Source organism: Macaca nemestrina, chromosome 2 (assembly GCF_043159975.1).
Source record: "Macaca nemestrina isolate mMacNem1 chromosome 2, mMacNem.hap1, whole genome shotgun sequence".
Classification (NCBI taxonomy): domain Eukaryota; kingdom Metazoa; phylum Chordata; class Mammalia; order Primates; family Cercopithecidae; genus Macaca; species Macaca nemestrina.
Genome location: NC_092126.1, coordinates 111,114,757 through 111,131,502, shown reverse-complemented (window position 1 = coordinate 111,131,502; position 16,746 = coordinate 111,114,757). Strand labels below are relative to the sequence as shown.

At 42.1% G+C, this 16,746-nt stretch overlaps 1 protein-coding gene across 2 annotated transcripts in view; it reads left to right on the top strand.

The window, feature by feature from the left end:
* The window catches only part of LOC105480388 (SWI/SNF related BAF chromatin remodeling complex subunit C1), a 199,557-nt gene that overhangs the window by 49,761 nt on the left and 133,050 nt on the right, over nucleotides 1-16,746 (top strand). For both annotated transcript variants that reach the window (XM_071091592.1, XM_071091593.1), the window contains exons 4-6: nucleotides 2,699-2,780; nucleotides 4,317-4,409; nucleotides 12,504-12,573. In XM_071091592.1, the coding sequence (XP_070947693.1) occupies nucleotides 2,699-2,780; nucleotides 4,317-4,409; nucleotides 12,504-12,573 (245 nt within the window). The remainder of the gene's footprint in view (nucleotides 1-2,698; nucleotides 2,781-4,316; nucleotides 4,410-12,503; nucleotides 12,574-16,746) is intronic.

The following is a 16,746-nucleotide window of genomic DNA, read 5'->3' as shown; positions in this document are numbered from 1 at the left end:
GGGTTCACACCATTCTCCTACTTCAGCCTCCTGAGTAGCTGGGCCTACAGTTGCTTGCCACCACGCCCAGCTAATTTTTTTTTTGTATTTTTAGTAGAGACAGTGTTTCACTGTTAGCCAGGATAGTCTTGATCTCCTGACCTCGTGATCCGCCCACCTCGGCCTCCCAAAATGCTGGAATTACAGGCGTGAGCCACTGTGCCCAGCCTAATCAGACTCTTTAACACTGGATGGATCCCAGGTGAAGAGTTTATTCCATAGAAGTTGTGTAAAAGGGCTTCAGAAGGAAACTTCTAAAGGGAAAAACAAAAATGCACTGAGCCAAGCGCAAGACAACAATACAGCCAAACAGTTTTGTGGGGAAGTTGCTAAAGCCGGTCTCAAATAAGGAGCTTTGTATGATGACAGCAAGCTAGACTACCCTGGAGACCATCCCCACAGGATGGTCTAGTATGCTGTACCCCAAAAGGGTGGCAAACATCCTAGTAGGATCAGGTGTGGTAGCTCACACCTATAATCCGAGCACTTTGGGAGGCTGAGGCAGAAGAATCACTCAAGGCCAGAAGTTCAAGACTAACCTAGCCAACATAGCAAGACCCCATCTTTATTAAAGAAAGAAGAAAAGAAACATGAAAGATGGCCAGGTGTGGTGGCTCACATCTGTAATTCCAGCACTTTGGGAGACCGAAGCATGTGATCACCTGAGGTCAGGAGTTCGAGTTCAGCCTGGCTGACATGGTGAAACCCTGTCTCTACTAAAAATACAAAATAACTGGGTGTCATGGAGCATGCCTGTAATCCCAGCTACTCGGGAGGCTGAGGCAGGAGAATCGCTTGAATCCAGGAAGCAGAGGTTGTGGTAAATCGAGATCACACCACTGCATTCCAGCCTGGGCAACAGAGTGGGACTCCATTTAAAACAACAACAACATAGAAGATAGGCTTAGCTTCATAGAGCAAGTGACTTGGGGACTGATTCTGGAAGTGATAGTGTCAGGCCCATTGAGTGGGTAGTAACATCCTGGAAAGGCTATAGAGTTTAAAAAGAAAGATTGGAAGTGTGGGGAACATCTCCAGGATAAAATAGCATGACATGTGAGTTAAGCGTATGAGCTCTGGACTCAGACTGCCTAATGCTAGGTAGTATCTGGTAATGATTAAGAAAATTATAACTGGGCCAGGCGTGTTGGTTCACCTCTGTAATGTCAGTACTTTGGGAGACTGAGGCAGGAGGATTGCTTGAGCTCAGGAATTTGAGACCAGTTTGGACCAACATAGTGAGACCTTTGGCTTTACAAAAATAAAAATAAAAAACAATTACCTGGGTATGATGGCTGGTGCCTGTGGACCCAGCTACTCAAGGCTGAGGTTGAGGTGGGAGTGTCCCCTGAGCCCAGGAGTTCAAGGTTACAGGGAGCTCTTACTGCACCAGACCTTTCCGGCCTAGATGACACAGTGAGACTTTGCCTCCAAAAACAAAAATTATAACTATAGCTAACATTTATTGATCAGTTACTTTATATTAAATTTAAGCACTGTTGTAGTATATACCTCATTTAACCTTCACAAAAACCCACAGTAGGCTATTACATTTATGAAGCAGTCAATCCTTGGGTTAACAAATTGCTCAAGACTAATGTAGTTTTCCACAATCCTTACTTTCAGTCACTAAGCTCTACTCCTCTCCTGGATGTTAGTGTTAAAAGAACTAAAACAGAGCAAAAACAAAGTAGGTATTGAATAAAAAGTAAGGAGAAACAGGCGTTAGACTTTGTAAAGATTTAACCACATGGAGGTGACATGCTTGGGAACTTAATGTAAAGAGACATTGGAGAAGAGTTTCAAGTAAAGGTAAATACATCAGTTTTACCACATTTAGGAAAACAGTGCTTGTTATTCATATTTGCGGGTTTGGTATACCCCCAGCAATCAAGTGATTTCAGATTAAGGGATAGTCTCTGCTCTTGACTGTTACTGTGGCCAGTTAAAAATTTTATTTGGAGAAACCTTGTCTGTTTAAATCACGTCTTACAGCTGTATCAGAATTAAATACCCAAGATGCTTTCCTTTATCTAAGAGAACACAGATACTGCTGAATTTGAACAAATGATTTTTTTTTTTTTTTGAGACGGAGTCTTGCTCTGTCACCAGGCTAGAGTTCAGTGGCATGATCCTGGCTCACTGCAACCTCTGCCTCTCGGGTTCAAGCGATTCTCCTGCCTCAGCCTCCAGAGTAGCTGGGATTACAGGCGTGCTCCACCATGCCCAGCTAATTTTTGTATTTTTAGTAGAGATGGGATTTCACCATGTTGACCAGGCTGGTCTTGAACTCCTGACCTTGTGATCCGCCCGCCTCACCTCCCAAAGTGCTGGGATTGCAGGCGTCAGACACTGTACCCAGCATGGATCTGTGAACTACTTTTCTGTAAGATGTAAGATGTCTTAGATTTAAGGAAAATTAGATAGATATGTCATGGAATTGATACTTCATTTTCACTGAGGTGGATCTTAATATCTCTTTTATAAGGGTGTTGATACTGTGTATTCTTATATTACTGAGAGAATATCTCACACGTTTTGTAGAGTGTTATTTTAATTTCCAAATCTTTCTAACTCATTTGCATCGAATTCTAAAACCAAGTTTTCATTTGTGTTTAAGGTGGGAGACAAATTAACTAGGGTTTTTCCTTTTTTTTAGGCGGAGGTTTGACCTACAGAACCCATCCCGAATGGATCGTAATGTGGAAATGTTTATGAACATTGAAAAAACATTGGTGCAGGTAACTTGGAAACAGGTTATTTAAAAAGTTTGCCTTTAATATATTTTCAGTTTTAAGATTGGCGGGCCGGGCGCAGTGGCTCACGCCTGTAATCCCAGCACTTTGGGAGGCTGAGGCAGGCCTCCCAAATCACGAGGTCAGGAGATCGAGACTATCCTGGCTAACATGGTGAAACCTCGTCTCTACTAAAAAAAAAAAAAAAAAAAAAAACAAAAATTTAGCTGTGTGTGGTGGTGAGTACCTGTAGTCCCAGCTACCTAGGAAGTTGAGGCAGGAGAATGACGTGAACCCAGGAGGTGGAGCTTGCAGTGAACCAAGATTGTGCCACTGCACTCCAGCCTAGGCAGCAGAGCGAGACTACGTCTCAAAAACAAAACAAAACAAAAACAGATTGGCTTTATTGGATTGCCAAAAGAACAAAGGAAGAAAATGTTCTGAAAGGTATTGTTTTATTATTTTTATGGGTGTTTGGGGATTAGAGCTATGATTAATCTTGTCTTTAAGACTATTAAAATTTATGGTGAAATAATTTATAATTTTCTTCATTAATTTTACCTAATGTATTGTTTGACTTGCCTTTATTTTATTTTTATTTTCTTTGAGACAGGGTCTCACTCTGTCACCCAGGCTGGAGTGCAGTGGTGCGGTCATAGCTAGGCTCACTGCAGCTTTGAACTCTCGGGCTCAAGTGATCCTCCCACCTCAGCCTCCCCTGTAGCTGGGACTACAAGCACACGCTATCACACCTGGCTAATTTTTTGTATATTTTGTAGAGGTGGAGTTTTGCTGTGTTGACCAGGCTGGTTTCGAATTCATGAATTCAAGTGATTTGCCTGCTTGGCCTTCCAAAGTTCTGGGATTACAGGCATGAACCACCGAGTCCGGCCTGCCTTCATTTTATTTGGTTTAAGCACTCTTCCATCCAGTTCACTTGACTGAATATTTTCTTTGGGTTTGTTCCATGGTTGTACCATAAATACACATATTATTTCTCTAACTATATTATAACCTGGAAAAAAGAATGCTTAATGTCCTTATTTGTGTTTCCTAATATGTTCATTGTTTAATAATTTATGGTGATCACTAAATTAACCTTCCTGGGGAGAGGTAGCTGGCAAAAATTCAGTTAGATATTACTGTTAACTTAATATGTGAAAGTTGTTTGTCTCACAGATTCTTAGCTAGGGAAACAATTGGATATGTTTTGTTTGTTGGGTGAGAGTTTTTTTCATGATTTGGGGAGTCAACATACATGTTTTGTCATTGCTATTTTTAAGATTAACTGTAATCCCCTTCCATAGCTAAAAACACTACATTAGACCATTAAAGTAAATTTGGGTAAAATTGGGGAGGAGGATTAATCTGGCAATCTGGTGTGGTATCTTAATGAAAAAGCTGCTGAATTTCTTTAGGTCATGCTTCTCAATATTTTTTGTGGCAGAAAAGGTTATCTGGGGGTGGTTTGTGTATTACATAAATAATGTGATATTATTTCAAAACCAAGAGAATTTGAAAGTCTGTTCTTTTCATCCTCAGAACAATTGTTTGACCAGACCCAACATCTACCTCATTCCAGACATTGATCTGAAGTTGGCTAACAAATTGAAAGATATCATCAAACGACATCAGGTAATAGACACAATCACTTTAGATAATAATAGACACGATCACTTCATTTTGTAATTGTAAGCCTCTAATAAATGTCAACCATAGTAATGCTTTGGATTTCTTGATATATTTACATCAAAATAAATTTTTTTCTTGAGTTTTTATTTCTCTTTTTAGAGGTGAGGTGTCACTGTGTTGCCCAGGCTGGAGTGCAGTGGCGCTATCCTAGCATCTTTGCTCACTGTAGCTTTAGACTCCCGGGCTCAAGAGATCTTCCAGTTTTTGTGTGTGTGTGTGTGGTTTTTTTTTTGTTGTTGTTGAGAGAGTCTTGTGTTGTCGCCCAGGCTGGAGTACAGTGATGCGATCCCGGTTCATTGCATCCTCTGTCTCCGAGGTTCAAGTGATTCTTGTGCCTCAGTCTCCAGAATTGCTGGGACTACAGGTGTGTGCCACCATGCCTGGCTAATTTTTGTATTTTTCGTAGAGATGGGGTTTTGCCATGTTGGTGAGCCTGGTCTCGAACTCCCTACCTCAAGTGATCTGCCCACCTCAGCCTCCCAAAGAGCTGGGATTACAGGCATGAGCCACCGTGCCCGGCCACGATGGTTTCTCACTATGTTCCCAGGCTGGTCTTGAATTCCTGGCCTCAAGTCATCCTCTAGCCTCGCCCTCCCAAAGTATTAGGATTGATTATAGGTGTGAGCCACCATACTTGGCCTCTTTTTGAGTTCTTAAAGTAGCAGTGTTTTTTTTCTCTCCACTCATCTTTAGCTTTTAGCCTAGAGTAGCATTTAATAAAGTCATTGGTATGGAGTCTTTTTTTTTTTTTTTTTTTTTTTTTTTTTTGAGACGGAGTCTCGCTCTGTCACCCAGGCTGGAGTGCAGTGGCCGGATCTCAGCTCACTGCAAGCTCCGCCTCCCGGGTTCACGCCATTCTCCGGCCTCAGCCTCCCGAGTAGCTGGGACTACAGGCGCCCGCCACCTCGCCCGGCTAGTTTTTTTTGTATTTCTTAATAGAGACGGGGTTTCACCGTGTTAGCCAGGATGGTCTCGATCTCCTGACCTCGTGATCCGCCCGTCTCGGCCTCCCAAAGTGCTGGGATTACAGGCTTGAGCCACCGCGCCCGGCCGGAGTCTTTAGTCTTATTGTGAAGTGTGCTTTCATAGACCTAAGGAGACCAATGTATTCTATATCACAGAGCTCTATCTACATCACAGAGATTATAAAGTCAAATAGAGTTGGTAACATAATTGGTAGGAAGAAATGACATATTACTTTCAAGTAATCATGTCTCCCTTAACCCCGCATTTTATGTATTCTGTTACATACATTATTTAAAAAAAAGCAATTGATGGCCAGGCGTGGTGGCTCATGCCTGTAATCCCAGTACTTTGAGAGGCCAAGGCGGGTGGATCACAAGGTCAAGAGATCGAGACCATCCTGGTCAACATGGTGAAACTCGTCTCTACTAAAAATTAGCTGGGCATGGTGACGCGCCTCTGTAGTCCCAGCTACTGGGGAGGCTGAGTCAGGAGAATTGCTTGAACCCAGGAAGTGTAGGTTGCAGTGAGCTGAGATGGCGCCACTGTACTCCAGCCTGGTGACAGAGCGAGACTGTGTCTCAGAAAAATTCTGCCCCCTCAAGCTTACTTTGTCTTGATACACATGTACTAGTACTGTCTTCTGACATCTTAGCCTTCTTCTTCTGACTTCCTTTTAGGCTGAGACTTTGGGTATTTACTACATGTAAGTTTACGATTACACGTGACTAAACTGTAATTAAGCCCATCACATAGTAATCTAGCTGAGGAGACTTATGTAGAAGATAATTTTCTGAAACATTCCTTGTGTGACAGAGTTTTATGTATCCTTAGAATTGGTTGAGAAGCCTCATGAAATGTCTTTTTTTCCTGCTGCAAAAGAGATTACCAATTGAATTATGTTTTAGCATTTAGTAAAATATCTTGCATGTTCTGAAAGTTAATGTTTCTAGTACTGCATACAATTAAAGATTGAGTACATTCTTTCTTTTATATATGTTATCTCAAAGTGTAAGGTAATATAATTATTTTATCACATTGAGCAATCTGAAGTCCAGTTCCTTTTTTTACTAGTATTATGGCTTTGAACAGATCCCTTAAACCTCTTTCTTTTGGAATATCTTTTTATTAGATTGACTGTCAAATGCAGTTTATATGTGGAATGTTACCAGGATAGGAGTGGAACAAATTGATTGCTGTTTCTTGCCTTGAACCTGAAATTACCTACTCTTTTTGCTACCAGGTTGTACTGGAAACATTTTATGTATTGTCCTACAATTTATGCTGAATATTTAGCTGTTTTATATATATATATAGAGATATATATATATATATATATATTTTTTTTTTTTTTTTTGAGGTGGAGTCTCGCTCTGTCACCCACGCTGGAGTGCAGTGGTGCGATCTCGGCTCACTGCAAGCTCTGCCTCCTGGGTTCAAGCCATTCTCCTGCCTCAGCCTCCCGAGTAACTGGGACTACAGATGCATGCCACCTTGCCTGGCTAATTTTTTTTTTTTTGTATTTTTAGTAGAGACGGGGTTTCACCGTATTAGTCTCGGTCTCCTGACCTTGTGATCCGCCTGCCTCGGCCTCCCAAAGAGCTGGGATTACAGGCATGAGCCACTTGCGCCCGGCCTTAGCTGTTATATTTTTGATGAAACCTGCCTTAGTGATTGTTTTCTAGGGATACCCTCCAGAGGGATGCTGAGGTCTAACTGGCTTCTTAGAATCTTAGGAAAGAGACCTTAATAGGTCATAATAATAGTACCTTCATTGATTTGATGATCAGGCCTTTATGTGTAAGCATTTTAAATGAATTAACAGGCTGGGCACCGTGGCTCACGCCTGTAGTCCCAGCACTTTCAGAGGCCAAGGCAGCCAGATTGCTTAAGCCCAGGAGTTCAAAACCAGCCTGGGTAACAAGGCAAAACCTCTACAAGATGATAAGTAAATGAACCAACAGCTCACATTGATTGAGTACCTTCAGTGTTCCTAATGCCTTAATTCATTGTATTTGTTAATTCAGTTGTAAAGAATTCTAATGATATAGGTGTTATTGTTATTACTTTGTTTCTTTTTTGTTGTTGTTCTTTTTTGTTTCTTTGTTTGAGACAGAGTCTCACTCTGTCTCCCAGGCTGGAGTGCAGTGGCGTGATCTCAGCTCACTGCAAACTCCAATCCCCGGGTTCAAGCGATTCTCCTACCTTAGCCTCCCAGGTAGCTGGGACTACAGGCATGTGCCACTATGCCCTGCTAATTTTTGTATTTTTTAGTAGAGACAGGGTTTCACCATATGGGAGAGGCTGGTCTCGAACTCCTGACTTTGTGATCTGCCCAAAGTGCTGAGATTACAGTCATGAGCCACCTTGCCCGGCCTTGTTGTCTTTCTTTTTTTAACAACAGGTGTGCTCCACTGCACCTGGCTAGTAGTTTTATTTTTGAAGAGACATGGTCTTGCCTAGGCTGATCTCAAGCTCCTGGCCTCAAGAGATTCTCCCTGCCGCCTCGGTCTCCCAAAATGCTGGGATTACAGGCATGAGCCACGGAACCCACCCTGCAGCACACACTCCCCCCCCACTCCTTTTTTTAAATGGAAGGTTTGTGGAAACTGTGTCAAGCGAGTCTGTTGGTGCCATTTTCCCAATAGCATGTGCTCACATTGTGTCTGTGTATCACATTTTGGTAATTCTCACAATATTTCAAACTTTTTTAGTTGTTTGTTTGTTTGTTTTGTCACCCAGGCTGGAGTGCAGTGGTGCGATCTCAGCTCACTGCATCCTCCACCTCCTGGGTTCAAGCAGTTCTCTGCCTCAGCGTCCCGAGTAGCTGGTATTACAGGCACCCGCCACCACGTCCAGCTAATTTTTGTATTTTTAGTAGATACGGAGTTTCACCATGTTGGCCAGGCTGGTCTTGAACTCCTGACCTTGTGATCCTCCCCGGCTTGGCGTCCCAAAGTCCTGGGATTACAGGTGTGAGCCACCACTCCTGGCTTACTTTTTTAGTATTATTGTATATGTTATGGTGATCTGTGATAGATGCTATTTGATATTATTTTAATTGCTTTGGTTTAGCACAACACCCATAGAAGATGGTGAAGTTAATTGATAAATATATGTGTTCTGACTTCTCCACTGACTGGCTATTCCTCTCTCTACCTCGTCCCTGAGACCCACAAGTATTAAAATTAGGCCAATTAATAACCCTACAATGACTTCTAGCTGGTCAAGTCAAAGGAAGAATTGCTTATCTGTCACTTTAAATCAAAAGCTAGTCGTGATTTAGTTTAGTGAGGAAGGCATGACAAAAGCCAAGATAAGGTGAGAACTTGGCTTCTTAAGCCAAACAACCAAGTTTTTAATGCAAAGGAAAAGTTTTTGAAGGAAATTAAAAGTGGAACTCTAGTGAACATGCAGATGATACGGTGCAAAACATGCTTATTGCTGATACTGAGAAAGCTTCAGTGGTCTGAATAGGAGATCAAAGCAGCCCAACATTTCCTTAAGGTAAATTCTAATCCAGAACAAAGGCCTAACTCTCTTCAATTCTGTGAAGGCTGAGAGAGGTGAGGAAGCTGCAGAAGGAACGTTTGAAGGTAGCAGAGGTTGCTTAATGAGGTTTAAGGAAAGAAGCCGTTTTCAGAACATAAAAATACAAGGTGAAGCAACAAGTGCTAATGTAGAATCTGCAGCAAGTTATCCAGAAGATTGAGCAAAGATAATTGGTGAAGCTGGCTACACCAAACAACATATATTCAATGTAAATGATAGTCTTCTATTAAAATAAGATGCTATTTAGCGTCTTATTTATAAGATGCTATGCATCATATTTATAAGATGTCATAGTTAGAGAAGTCAATGCCTGGCTTTAAAGCTTCAGCCAGGCTGTTTTGGGGCTTAATGCAGTTGGTGACTGTAAGTTAAAGCCAATGGTCTTTTGCAGTTCTTACAATCCAAAGGCCGTATAGATAATGCTACATCTTCTTTGCCTGTGCTCCATAACAAAACTGCAAAGCCTAGATGACAGCACATCTATTTACAGTATGGTTTACTGAATACTTTAAGCCCACTGTAGAGACCTGCTGCTCAGGAAAAATAATTTCTTTTGAAATACCACTGCTCATTGACAGTCACCTAGTCACCAAAGTCTCTATTGGAGATGTACAAGGAAATTAATGTTACTTCCATGCATAGTAACACAACTTCCATTCTGCAGCCATGTTTTAAGGAGAAATTCGACTTTCAAGTCTTGTTATTTAAGGCATACATTTTGTAAAGATATAGCTGCTATAGTTAATGGTTCGTATGATGGATCTGGGCAAAGTAAATTGAAAATCTTCTGGAACAGATTCATCATTCTAGATGCCACTAAGAACACATGTGGTTCATCAGAGGTCACAATATCAACAGTAACAGAAGTTGTGAAGACGTGGATTCTGACCCTCATGGTTGACTTTGAGGGGTTAAAGACTTTAGCTACAGACGTGGTTCAAATAAGAGAACTAGAATTTGAATTGAAACTGGAACATGTGACTGAATCGCCGCGATCTTATGACCAAACTTGAACATATGGAAGAGTTGTTCCTTATGGATGAACAAAGTGCTTTCTTGACATGGAATCTACTCCTGGCATAATTGCTGTTAACATTGTTGAAATGAGAACAAAGGATTTTAAATATTACATAAATTTACTTGATAAAGCAAACAGCAGGGTTTTGAAAGAAATTCTACTGTGTGTAAAATGCTGTCAGCATCGCATGCTACAGAGAAATCGTTTGTGAAAGTAGTCAATTAATGTGACAAACTTTACTGTTGACTTATCTTGAGAAATTGCCACAGCCACCTTAACCCTCAGCAACCACCACCCTGATCAGTCAGCTGCCAGCATCATTGAGGCAGTATCCTCTATCAGCAAAAAGACTGATTTGCTTAAGTCTCAGATGATTGTTAGCATTTTTTTTTTTTTCTTTGAGGTGGCATTTTGCTCTTGTTGTCCAGGCTGGAGTGCAATGGCGTGATCTCGGCTCGCTGCAACCTCTGCCTCCGGGGTTCAAGGGATTCTCCTGCCTCAGTCTCCTGAGTAGCTGGGATTATAGGCACCTGCCACCACACCCAGCTCATTTTTTTGTATTTTTAGTAGACACAGTTTTCACCATGTTGGCCAGGCTGGTCTTGAACTTCTGACCTCAGGCGATCCACCCACCTCGACCTCCCAAAGTGCTGGGATTACAGGCGTGAGCCACTGGGTCCGGCTGTGATTGTTAGCATTTTTGAGCAATAAAATATTTTTAAATTAAGGTATATACGTTGTTTTCTAAAACCGTGTAAACATAACTTTTTATTTTTGTTTTGAGAGACAGGGTCTCTCTCACTCTCTTGCCCAAGCTAACGTACAGTGGCATAATCATAGTTCACTGCAACCTTGAACTCCTGGGCTCAAGTGATCCTCCCACTTCACCTCCTGAGTAGCTGGGACTACAGGCATTATTGCCTGGCTTTTTTTTTTTTTTTTTTTTGAGACAGAGTCTCGCTCTGTCACCCAGGCTGGGGTGCAGTGGCTGGATCTCAGCTCACTGCAAGCTTCGCCTCCCGGGTTTACGCCATTCTCCTGCCTCAGCCTCCCAAGTAGCTGGGACTACAGGCGCCTGCCACCTCGCCCAGCTAGTTTTTTTTTTTTTTTTTTTGTATTTTTTAGTAGAGATGGGATTTCACCGTGTTAGCCAGGATGGTCTCAATCTCCTGACCTCGTGATCCGCCCGTCTCGGCCTCCCAAAGTGCTGGGATTACAGGCTTGAGCCACCGCGCCCAGCCTGCCTGGCTAATTTTTAAATTTGAGACAAGGTCTCACCGTGTTGCCCAGACTAGTCTTCAACTCCTAGGCTCAAGTGATCCTTTCACCTCAGCCTTCCAAAGTGCTGGGATTACAGGTGTGAGCAGCTGCGCCTGGCCTAAATGTAACTTATTTTTTATTTTTTTGAGACGGAGTCTCACTTTGTCCCCCAAGCTAGTGGTGCCATCTTGGCTCACTGCAAGCTCTGCCTCCGGGGCTCAAGTGATTCTTCTGCCTCAGCCTCCGGAATAGCTGGGATTACAGGCATGTGCCACCACACCAGCTAATTTTTGTATTTTTAGTAGAGACGTGGTTTCACCGTGTTGGCCACTCTGGTCTTGAACTCCTGACCTCAAGTGATCTACCTGTCTCAGTCTCCCACAGTGCCAGGATTACAGACATGAGCCAGCACACCTGGCCATAAATGTAACTTTTATATACGTCAGGAAACTAAATTTGTGCAACTAATTTTGTAATGCTTTATCACAGTGGTCTGAAACTGAACTTGACAATATTTCTGTGTTATGCTTGCACAGAGTCCTAGCTTATGGCTCAAGGCCAGAAACTGCATTGATTCACTTTAAATAATGATAATTTGTGATGACCTTGGAAGTAATTTTAAGAAGTAGTAGTACCTGGCTAGACACAGTGGCTTACACCTGTAATCCCAGAACTTTGGAAGGCCAAGGCAGGCGGCTCACCTAAGGTCAGGAGTTCAAGACCAGCCTGACCAACATGGTGAAACCCCCTCTCTACTAAAAGTAGAAAAAGTAGCCAGGTGTGGTGGCAGGTGCCTGTAATTCCAGCTACTCAGGAGGCTGAGGCAGGAGAATTGTTTGAACCCAGGAGATGGAGAAGGTTGCAGTGAGCCAAGATCGTGCTGCCACACACTCCAGCCTGGGTGACAGAGCAAGACTTCATTTCAGGAAAAAAAAAAAAAAAAAGAATTAGTAGTACCCATATTACTGATATGGGTACCCAGAGAGAGAGAGATCTGTAGAGAACTAGCTAATAAATGCTCGAATTACTTTTTCTATACAGCAGTCTAAACTGTGTAGACAATTTCTTGGTTTATTGTTGTTAATCACTATTTTTTTTATTTGACTAAAAATAAGCAATACTTTTTAAATAAAGTCTATAAGTAAAACCATGCTTTTAGAATTTGTATGGAATTTGTATCTGGGATCCCATAGTTCATTTGCCATGTGCTTTATTTTTGTGGTTTTTGTTCATTTGCTTTCCAGGGAACATTTACGGATGAGAAGTCAAAAGCTTCCCACCACATTTACCCATATTCTTCCTCACAAGATGATGGTAAGTTGGTTTTGCGTTGTGAATGGATAAGCTCATACATCATACCATATGGATTTTATGTCATATCCTCAAAGTCTTAAACAGAATAACCAGCTTTTTATTTGTTTTTGTTTTGTTTTGTTTTGTTTTTAAGATGGAGTCTCTGTTGCCCAGGCTGGAGTGTAGTGGCGTGATCTCAGCTCACTGCCACTTCCACCTCCCGGGTTCAAGAGATCCTCCTGCTTCAGCCTCCTGAGTAGCTGGGAATACAGGCGGCCGCCACCATGCCCAACTAATATTTGTATTTTTATTAGAGATGGGGTTTCACCGTGTTGGCCAGGATGGTTTTGATCTCTTGACCTTGTGATCCGCCCACCTTGGCCTCCCAAAATGCTGGGTTTACAGGTGTGAGCTACTGCACCCGGCCAACATTAACTTTTACAAGATGTAGTAGAAGCTGTGCCTAGAGGAACATTTATTTCTTTATATTAGGAAAAGAGAAAGGTTAGAAATCAGTGGTCCAAACATCTTTCTCAAGAAATTAGAAAAACACCACCAAATTAAACCTAATGAAAAAAGGAAATAATAAAAGAGCAAAAATCAATGATGTAGAAAATACACATTAGTGAGATATTCAGCAATGTCAAGTGGTTCTTATGAAAGACTAATAAGGCCCGGATGTGGTGTCTCATGCCTGTAATTCTAGCACTTCTGGAGGCCAAGGCAGGTGGATCACTTGAGGTCAGGAGTTTGAGATCGGCCTGACCAAAATGGTGAAACCCCATCTCTACTAAAAATACCAAAAATTAGCCGGGTGTGCTCGCACCTGTCTGTAACCCCAGCTACTTGGGAGGCTGAGGCAGGAGAATCACTTGAACCTGGGATGCAGAGGTTGCAGTGAACCAAGATCTCGCCACTGCACTCCAGCCTGGGCGACAGAAGGAGACTCCATCTCAAAAAAAAAAAAAACGGACTAATAAGGTGGTTAAATCCAGGTGTGGTTGTATGTGCCTGTATTCAGCTCCTCTGGAGGCTGAGGTGGGAGGATCACTTGAGGTCAGGAGTTTGAGGCTGTGGTGTGTGATAATTGTGCCTGTGTATAGCCATTGCACTCCAACCTGGGCAACATAGTGAAATCTTATGTCTTAAAAAACAAGGCCTGGCGCTGTGGCTCAGGCCTGTAATCCCAGCTTTCTGGGAGGCTGAGGCAGGTGGATCACCTGAGGTCAGGAGTGCAAGACCAGCCTGACCAACATGGTGAAACCTGGTCTCTACTAAAACGACAAAAATTTAACCGGGAATGGTGGCAGGTATCTGTAATCCTGGCTACTCGGGAGGCTGAGGCAGGAGAATCGCTTGAACCTGGGAGGCGGAGGTTGCAGTGAGTTGAGATTGCGCCATTGCACGCCAGCCTGGGTAATAAGAGCGAAACTCTCTCTTACAAAAAAAAAAAAAAAGAAGATTCCTATTGGTAAAAGAGGAAAATATCTAAAACCTAAGTTAAAATAATTAGATGAATGGATAAACAAAATGTGGCATATACATACAGTGGAATTTAAAAAAAAAATTTTTTTTGAGACGGAGTCTTTGCTCTGTCACCCAGGCTAGAGTGCAGTGGTGTGATCTCAGCTCACTGCAACCTCCGCCTCCCGGGTTCAAGTGATTCTCCTGCCTCAGCCTCCTGAGTGAGACTCCGTCTCAAAAAAAAACAAAACAAAAAAAAAAAAAACCCAACAAAAAAACCCAATTCTGTTCTTCTAGCTAAGCTAATTTCAGTTAATTATTATATTAACTGTATGATATGCTAATTATTAACTGTATTTTATATTATACTAATTTATATTAACTGTATATTTTTATTTTCTGTATTTGTGTTGCTCTGGCATTTGATGCCCTGGGGAGAGATTGCCCTTTTGAGGGCTAGCTAATTTCTAAAGATAATAACTTCTCTAGGAGCACATCTTTCATATGTAAACCAACCAATCTGAGTATGTAGCTGTAACCATCTTCTTATCTAACTCACACACCAAACCAATATTTCCCCTTTTCTAAATCATTCCAGGGTGAGGTACTAGGCAATTAGAGACAACCTCTATGCCCCAATGTTTCTTGGAATTATTCAGCCATCCCTACCCTAAACTGTTTACTCTGCCCCGTGTTACCTTTTCTATGGAAACCCCAATACAGGCTTTGGCTTAGGCTTCCCCTTGTTCCTGTCTTCTACCTCTTGACTATTGTGATGCCTCTGCAGTGGCTCTGCATGGTATGTTCTTTCCCTTCTTTTGGGATATGTAAGTAATTCATCTTTCAGTGGCATTGGCCTTACTCTTGTCATTCAGCCATACTTCTATAAGTTAATTCTTGGGTATAAATTTATAATACCTGGGAAGAGAGTGAGTTTACATCTCACACCTCTTGTTGTTTCTGCTATTAGGAAAATTTTCAAAGACAATTAAAAAAATTGTCTTGGCCGGGCACGGTGGCTCACGCTTGTAATCCCAGCACTTTGGGAGGCCGAGGCGGGCAGATCACGAGGTCAGGAGATCGAGACCACAGTGAAACCCTGTCTCTACTAAAAATAAAAAAAATTAGCTGGGCACGGTGGTGGGCGCCTGTAGTCCCAGCTACTCAGGAGGCTGAGGCAGGAGAATGGTGTGAACCCGGGAGGCGGAGCTTGCAGTGAGCCGAGGTCGAGATCGCGCCACTGCATTCCAGCCTGGGCTACAGAGCGAGACTCTGTCTCAAAACAAAACAAAAAAAACCAAAAAAAATTGTCTTGATAAAAATCAAAAATTTTTTTGGCCGGGCACAGTGGCTCACGCCTGTAATCCCAGCACTTTGGGAGGCCAAGGTGATAGTTCACCTGAGGTCAGGAGTTTGAGACCAGCCTGACCAACATGGAGAAACCCTGTCTCTACTAAAAATAAAAAAAAATTAGTCAGGCGTGGTGGCGCGTGCCTGTAATCCCAGCTACTTGGGAGGCTGAGGCGGGAGAATCGCTTGAACCTCGGAGGCAGAGTTTGCGGTGAGCCGAGATCACACCATTGCACTCCAGCCTGGGCAACAAGAGTGAAACTCCATCTCAAAAAAGAAAAAAAAGTCAAAATTTGTATCAAAGTCAGCTGTGGTTAGGAAAGATATGTTTTCTTGTTTTTCTCATTAAAGTACATAGTCTTTGACAAGATAATCAGTATTCTGAAAGTCAGCTTTTACTAGTCAGAATACCACCAAGACACTCTTAACAGGACAGGACAGGTAGTTTAGGTAGTGGGGATTTAGAAAGATCCTCTGGCCTCTTCTTTTCTTTTTTCCTCTGCCATGTTGAGTTACCAGGTTAGGGAACAGGACCTGATTCTGTCATTTTCACCTTTTGTTTTGAGGTGGGGATTCACTCTTGCCCAGCCTGAAGAGCAAGAGTGCACTTATTAATAGCTCACTGCAGCCTCAAACTATAATGCTCAAGTGATCTTCCTGCCTCAGCCTCCTGAGTAGCTGGGAGTATAGATGCACACCACCATGCCTAGCTATTTTTATTTTTAAATTTTTTAAGTGACCGAATCTTACTTTGTTGCCCAGGCTGGTCTTGAACTCCTGGGCTCAAGTGATCTTCCTGCCCCTGCCTCCAAAAGTGCTGGGATTACAGGCTTGAACCACCACACCTGGCCCCCTTTCACTTTCTTTTGAGATGGTTAGGTGAGTCATTGTATACTTTAAAAACAGCACAGGTGTAGGGGCTTCATGGCTTTATTCAGTGAAAACAAGGCTATATCTTGTTAAAACCAGCACTGGAAAGTAATTTTTACTTGGCTAATTTACTAAGGTCTGGTGGTTGTTTTTTTTGTTTTTTTTGTTTTTTTTTTGTTTTTTTTTGCTCTTTCTTGGGCTTTAAGGGGGCTTGCTTCAGAACTTCTCTCTTGCTATTGGGCGTACATTTTCTAAGCTAAATTCAGACTACCAAAGAAGCACGTGATAACCATTGTTGAAATGTGGAGGTAATTTAACTATGATTAGAATGAAAATCACTTTATTGTGTAATTTGCACTTATCTTTGGAAAGGAAACTTGAAAAAAAAGTCTACAATATGTAATCACATTGCTTACACTCTTGTTGGGAGGGCTAAATTAATAGGTATGAGGCAGTTAAAGAATAGTAAAAATAGTATTTTTGATAAAAACTTTGATGTAGCACTGTATA